This window comes from Vanacampus margaritifer, chromosome 5 (assembly GCF_051991255.1).
Source record: "Vanacampus margaritifer isolate UIUO_Vmar chromosome 5, RoL_Vmar_1.0, whole genome shotgun sequence".
Lineage (NCBI taxonomy): Eukaryota > Metazoa > Chordata > Actinopteri > Syngnathiformes > Syngnathidae > Vanacampus > Vanacampus margaritifer.
Window position 1 is genome coordinate 3,774,249 of NC_135436.1, and position 7,418 is coordinate 3,781,666.

Genomic DNA, 7,418 nt, shown 5'->3' on the forward strand with positions numbered 1-7,418 from the left:
ATGCTTTCCAACCACGGAGTCACCATCATCTTCATCATCGATGATGATCATCGTCATCAACAATGTGCTCTTTTAGCGATGCTTTTGGTCTTTGAAAAAAACGGCTCTGGCGTTAGCTCCTCGCAACCGGCCGCCATTTTTCCTTTGTTTTCCATTCTGATCTCCTGCTCAACGCTCTAGCTCCGCCTCTACTGACGCCCACCCGATCTTGTCAAAAGAGAGTCATCGCTGCCCTCTAGGGGCCAAAAATAGTCATTAGGCTCACGAGACCTGCTTAAAACTTTCAGGAGAGCTCCGCAAGCCTTCCCAGCACCCGTTTCAAAAAAAAAAAAAAAATGGGAGGACGTCTTTTAACGTCTTTGGCGCTCCTCCGTAGGTTTTTGCAGAACGTCATTTAACGTCTTTGGCAGTAAAAGAGTTAAAGGAAGGGAATGTGCTTTAAATTGCACCTTGAGGTCTTTTCATTATTTTTAAAAAAATAAAAAAAAAAAATAAAAAAGGTAAATAGAACTCTGTCTTCATTTATTTTATAAAACACCATTAAAAAAGAAAAACATTAAACTCAAAATGTCAAACATAGCCGTTTTGATTTTAGGTACACAACATTAAACCATTAAACATGGACCATGTATAAAATAAGAATGTTTCTTCCTCATATTGCACTTAAGGTTGTGTTACTAAATCCTAAGCGGCTATGTTAGACATTTTGAAAAGATTTTTATTTTTTTTTTATGGGAAAAAGAGTTTTACAATATGAATGAAGACAAAGTACTATGAAGTACGTACTATTTTTCTGATCTGAAAAACGATTCGAACTGTGACTTTTGTAATCCGTTGCACCAAGTCACCATACAGTCAAGCATGGTGGCAGTGTCATGGTAATATGGCGGCCTCGCGACTTTAAAAGTCTTGGCCTATCGGCTTTCCAGTCATATATACAGATCTGTGGGTCACAGATAGTACCTTGACAGTGCTATTAGCTTGCGTTCACTTTGGCCGTTAGCATAGCATGAAACTGTATTGCCCAATTACGGCAGATAAAAGCCTTCGATCGCCGTTGGCAAGGAATAGCCTGGAGAGTGAGCTGTGTCTGTGGTGTATCTACACCAGGGGTGGCCAAGTTCGGTCCTCGAGAGCCACTATACAGGCTGTTTTCCATGTTTCTCTCCACTAACACAACTGATTCATGATCAGGATCATTATCAGGCTTCTGCAAAGTTTGCTGATGAGCTGATCATTAGAACCAGCTGCGCTAAAGGAGAGAGACAGATAGTGGCTCTCGAGGACTAAACTTGGCCACCCCTGCAGTCTACACTTTATGAGCAAGAGGTTAGTGAGTGAGTGGGGCATCCTCAAATGGAAGGTAGCTGAGCATAAGGTCTTGAATATCCAAAAGCTTGACACACTGGGCACTTTCACTTTAAAGGTCTCATATTATTCAACTTTTAAACATACTAAAATAGTTCTCAAATGTGCAAAAGACATGTCTGTGACATGCATTTGTCAAAATTGACTTTGGATCTAATACTTTTGCTGTCCCTAAATCAGCCAAAAAAAGCTCTGTTCAAAACAGCCGGTTTTAGGGGCGTGACACTTTTATGTAAATAGCTGCACCAGGCCACGCCTAGGCCATACCCTTCTCTCTCGAAGGGGCAGTGATTTCGGTCATGGTAGCCCCATGTGCTAATGTTGTGAATGGAAACGACTGGCCATGGGAGCAGAAGAAAAGAAAAATACAGACATGTATTTTACACATTTGAGAACTATTTAAATATATGGAAACGTGGCATAACGTTTTACCATAAGATATCAACTAGGTGGCGAGTTGCCAGTCACTGCAAATTGACCACCGCGGATTGTATCTTGACAAAACTATACGCAACCGCTTCATATTATCCAACCACCGTCTGATTGATCATATCTGACCTCTTGTAACCAAAAAACCTCCACACAACAAATGTCACTCCCACTTAGGGTACTAAAAATACACCAGTAATATGGTAGAAGGTGCGCATCTCTTATTAGAAAGGATAGGAAGGAAGGCTAAATCAAAAATGTTAAAGTTACATTTTTCCTGTTTGCAGTCGTGTCACACTGTTGGGACCGATCCATTATGTTTAAATGTGTTGCAAATTCAGCTCTGAATAGGCTTTCATTAACAAAATAGTCCTTTGAACAATGTCGGTACACGTCCATCAAAAATAAAATTAATTCACCGTCTTCTCAAAGAATTAGGACAAAAGAATCAATCAGTTTTTCCTGATCATTGTTTCCCCTCTCCACGAAGCAGAAAAAGAGAAAAAGAAAGGAACAGCCAGCTTCTCTAATTTCAGTGGGCGTGACACACATTTACCAGAGGCGGTGTCACTAACCCGAGGGGGCTGGGTCGAGTGCACTTCCGTGTCTTTTTTACGTCAATAAGTCACGGAAGTTTAATCTGCCTGTTTGAAGCACACATTTTAGAAAGGAGGAGAAAGCTAAAGAAGTTGCGAACTGACTTTTTCATACCTGGTTGGATTGTAGACAGGCCGGGGATGCATATTATTGATAGAAAACCCCACTAAAGTGCATTTTCATACTATGGGACCTTTAAGGTGTACTCACTTTTATTGCCAGGAGTTTAGCTTTTAAAGGCTGTATTTTGGGTTATTTTAAGGGAAAGTTACACTTTTATATAAGCTATTTTTACTATTTTTCATTGTGTCAAAGTGTTACGTCTTCAGTCTTGTCCCATATAATTAAATATCTGCACAAATGTGAGGGGTGTACTCACTTTTGTGGCATATTGTACAGAAAAAAATATCGGCATATAAAATCTACACACACGCACATATTTGTAATTTTAATTTCTCCGCGTACTCCGGTTTCTTCCCACATACCGAAAAACATGGATGGTAGGTTAATTGAACACTCTGTGTGTGCCCTTCTGTCAACCAGTTCAGGGTGTACCCGACCTACTGCCCAATGACATACATGGATGGATGGATGGATGGATGGATAAAATAACTAAATGGACGAATGGATAGACTCAGTGATACGTGATTAGATACAGCTCTCACTATGTCCAATTTAATGCCCTGAGAATTCAAAGACCTAGATGAATGAGAACATTCACACGCGTCTGAGCTGACATAGACCGTTTACTGTGGTCAGTCGAATATACTGTATTACTAACTGATGAGGGAAAAATTATTAAAAGTCATAAGCGTTACCGTATATATAGCGGTTTAACGTAACTGGGAAATTGAATATAAACTAAATCACCCCTTGTAAGGAATAAGCGGTTAAGAAAATGGATGGATGGATAGAAATTATCCTGCACCCCGGACAGGACATTCTTACCTTATAGTAGACGTCGAACTGTATGTTTTCTGGGAGCGAGCGTATGTCCTTCCTTGAGCTAATGTAATTGTCTACCACAACCGATATAGCGGTGTTATATAGTGATTCTGGGATCCACTCGAGATCCACCGCAGCCATGTTGTTTTCCTTCTCCAAAAACAACCGTTACAGTTGTACCTATAAATCTCCTGATATTAGATGTTTCTTTGACTTTGAAGAGGGGTACAAATTAGTTTCCTAAATATAAATTCCTGATTGTGTTACGATCTGAAAAACACAGGTATTGCCTCATATTTCTTATTCATGAAAAAGCATCCACACAACACCCACGCAATAAAATAAAACCATAGAAATCTACATTTAATAGATTAAGCCTTGAGCGTGTTGGCCCGTTGCTAGAATACGTCAGCGCAACTGCCATATTGAATGTGTTATATCTGCGCAATAAAGCCATGCAAGTTCATGGATAGAACTTCATAAAGCGCCTTTTCTACAAATTGTACAAAGTTGATACCTCTCATTCATCTATTCACACCACTGATAGGTAAATATTACTGGATAGCTGATAGTCCATACACGCCCGTGCAAGTCGCTGAAGCCACAGGGCGGCCATCTTAGCCCTCCCATCTTGCGAGCAGACTACTGTATAAACGAGAGGTATCTTTTTCTTCTTTTTTATTTTTAATCATTTTTATTCATTTCACACTTCCAATACAAAACATTGAATGCAAAACTCAACAAAACAAATACAAATTCACTTGCAAAAAGTTATCCAAGCGTTGACAGTAAGACATAAATGTGTTCATATCGCTCATATCGACTTGATACATCTAAGGGATTTCATATATACTTCAAATTCTATTAGAAAAACATTAAAGATGAATGGGGCGTGATTTAAGAAATCTTTGTTTCTGAATAAAAAATTTGGCTAAACACAAAATTAAATTATAACACAGTTCTTTGTTCTTGTGTTCAAGGAAAGTTCAAAATGTTCCAATGTCTCTTGTGAAAGAGGCTAATTATTTGTCCTCTTTTGCGTGTTCCAAAACATTTGAAGACAGATTTCTTGTAAGAAAAAACACCTTGCAAGGATTGTTTATTAAACAGAGAATTCTCCGGGACCGGCAACAACACTGAACATCACGTATGAGGTGGAATTTTCAGAGTGCGCATGTGCCCCCTCCCTCGGGGAAGAGGGCTTCTTATAACGCCTCTCTCCTCCTACTAAGAATGAGTAGAACAGATTGGTTCTCACACAATATGTTACATAATATTATTTTCGTACACAGACTGCACCTGTTTTCATTTTTAGACAAAATATACTCTCAGGGTACTTTTTCCCAAAACAAAATCTAGAGTGGCCGTGAGTGATGATGCGAACAGAGTCAGTGGTATGTGTGTGGGTGTGTGCGCTCCCCCGAAGCAGAGTACGCTCCCACGAAGAGAATGTGTGTGCGTAAACACTGAGAGGGAATTTTAGACCAAACAAGGTGTACCAGCTTAGGTTAAGGTCAAATTATACTGAGCTCAACACTATCCCACCTACTTCACATCTATAAAGTATTTCAACATGGTTAATATATGAAATAAAGAATTAAAAATGTTAATAATGTATAACACTTGATATAGGTCGAAATGCAAAATGTCTAAGAGTCCAGTCTTGCACACGGTTCCAAAATACTTGAGTTTTAGTACATTCAAAAAATATGTGGTCTATTGTCTCTACACCATTCTCACAGAAAGCACATGCATTATCGTCTATAAATCGTTTTTTGAGCTATTCTTTAGCAGGAGAAACAGAATCCAAAATTTTAAAGTGTGTCTCTTTCAGTTTTGGTGGAATAGGAAGTTTTAAATAAATTGACCTTAGCTTTGAAATAGCTGTTTTGCCGTATTTATTTCCTTTGTTATTGTAGTTGATTGTACCTGGAAAAGAGTTTCAGTAGGACACTGTCAAATGAATTTGTTTGTACATTTTTTGTCAGTGAGAGAAATCCTTTGAATAGTAATGGTACCCATTTGTAGGTTGACACATTGATGTTCAACTATATTTTTTGTAATAAAAACAAAGTCCTTAGGCAGTGCTTTCACCACTTGTTCAAATTCAAATCTAGGAGGATAAAAACTATATTTGCCACAAAATTGCTCATAACTTAGCATATCTGCGTTCATCAAATGTACAATAGACCATATATTCTTATTAATCCAATCTTTATAAAACAGTGACTTGTTTCTACATAGTATATACGTGTTGTTCAATATTATATTTGAGTGTGGTGAGTAATTGTGTACATACAAGAGTACCTGTTTATGGAACTCTGGTAGTTTAAGTGGTAATTTGTTTATTGTAAAATCACACAGAAGTAATATTTTTAGCCCACCTATTTTGTTAAATATAAAGTTTGTGACACAATATCAAATACGATACGATACGATACGATATACTTTTATTTTCCCCGTGGGGAACTTTTTCCTGGACTCCGTCCAGCTGCAGTTTACAGGAAGGAAAAAACAACAGAATAGAAAGAGATAAAATCAAAATTAAATAAGAAGTGCAGCAGTAGTTTACAGTAAGAAAAACAACAGAATAGAGAGAGATAATTAAAATAAATAATACACACACACTCCTATATATATATATTGCACCACTTAGTTAATGTCGGTTATTAAGCAATTTGATGGATGTCGGCAGGAATGAGTTCTTGTAGCGGTTCAGCCTGGTTCTGGGGGCCCTGAATCTCCTGCCGGAAGGCAGTAGCTGGAACTCATGATGCAGAATGTGAGTCGGGTCATTAACAATTTTCTGTGCCAGTCCGGTGACGGACCGCTCATAAAGCATCTGTAGGGAAGGATTATTCCTGACCCCCATGATCTTCATGGCAGTCCGCACCAGACCGTCAATCTGTGACCTTGACTGCACAGTCAGGTTGCCGTACCAGGCCGCAATGCCGTATCTGATGATACTTTCCAATGCAGCCCGGTAGGACAACAGCATGATCCTCTGCTCCACTCCATAGACCCTAAGTCTGCGTAGGAAGTAAAGACGCTGTTGGAGTTTGGAGCAGAGACTTCCAACATGTACCCTTCAGCTGAGTGGGTTGTCGATGTGGACCCCCAGATACCTGTATGAACCCACCTGGCTGATGTGGTTGCTTTTAATGACGACTGGCCTGTGGTCACCAACAGTTTTTGGATCAAACATCACCTCCTCTGTCTTCCCCACATTGAGCACAAGATGATTCTGGTCACACCACTGGACAAATTTCTCTATTTCTGAGAAATAGTCCAGTGGGCTACCGCCGGCCTGCAGCAAACTGACGATAGCTGTGTCATCAGAGAACTTAATGATAATGTTCTCTGGGTGTGATGTTACACAATCATTTGTGTACAGCGTGAAGATGACCGGGGAGCTGACGCAGCCCTGTGGGGCGCCTGTGCTTATCTGTGCTTATTTTATGACATATATCTATAGAATGACCACTTTGTAATTATGGCGTACATTTTTTGTGTGTTAATATACTGCACTTTGTCATGTAAATGAATTATTGCTCAGGGTGGTGGCTTTCACCCCCATTTAATAAGCTCATAGCTTCCTGGGGTGTCATTTTTCACAATTCAAACCAAAATGCATATTCCTTCTTTTTTTTTACCTGAAAGAGCTCAGTATTGTTTATTCGAACCAAAATGCATATTCCTTTTTTTTTCCCCCTGAAAGAGCTCAGTATTATTTATTCGAACCAAAATGCATATTCCTTTTTTTTCCCCCTGAAAGAGCTCAGTATTGTTTATTCGGTAATCGCTCCGATTTAACATGTCATCATCATGGCTCTTTAAAAAAAATAATAATAATTAAACATTTTTTCTCTTTTTCTTTTTTTTGTATGTGCGTGTGTGTGTGTGCATATGTGCGTGCGTGTGAGTGTGTACTCATTAATTCACCTAAAACCTATTAAAACATCCCATACCGTTCACCTAAACCAAATATTTCAGAATCCAGCTAGAGTCGTGAAGTTGTCAGGAGACCCGAGAAAAGATCAAAGAAGATAAAGAAAAGTGAAAACCACCACCGACCAGAC

General features: G+C 39.1%; 1 protein-coding gene across 2 annotated transcripts in view; it reads right to left on the reverse strand.

Annotated features, from left to right (window-relative positions):
* The window catches only part of appbp2 (amyloid beta precursor protein (cytoplasmic tail) binding protein 2), a 92,029-nt gene extending 88,371 nt beyond the window's left edge, over nt 1-3,658 (reverse strand). The window contains exon 1 of one of the 2 annotated variants that reach the window (XM_077566486.1): nt 3,343-3,658. In XM_077566486.1, the coding sequence (XP_077422612.1) occupies nt 3,343-3,480 (138 nt within the window). In that variant the 5' untranslated portion in view covers nt 3,481-3,658. The remainder of the gene's footprint in view (nt 1-3,342) is intronic. The other variant, XM_077566487.1, reaches the window with a different exon arrangement.
* Nucleotides 3,659-7,418: the final 3,760 nt, after the last annotated feature.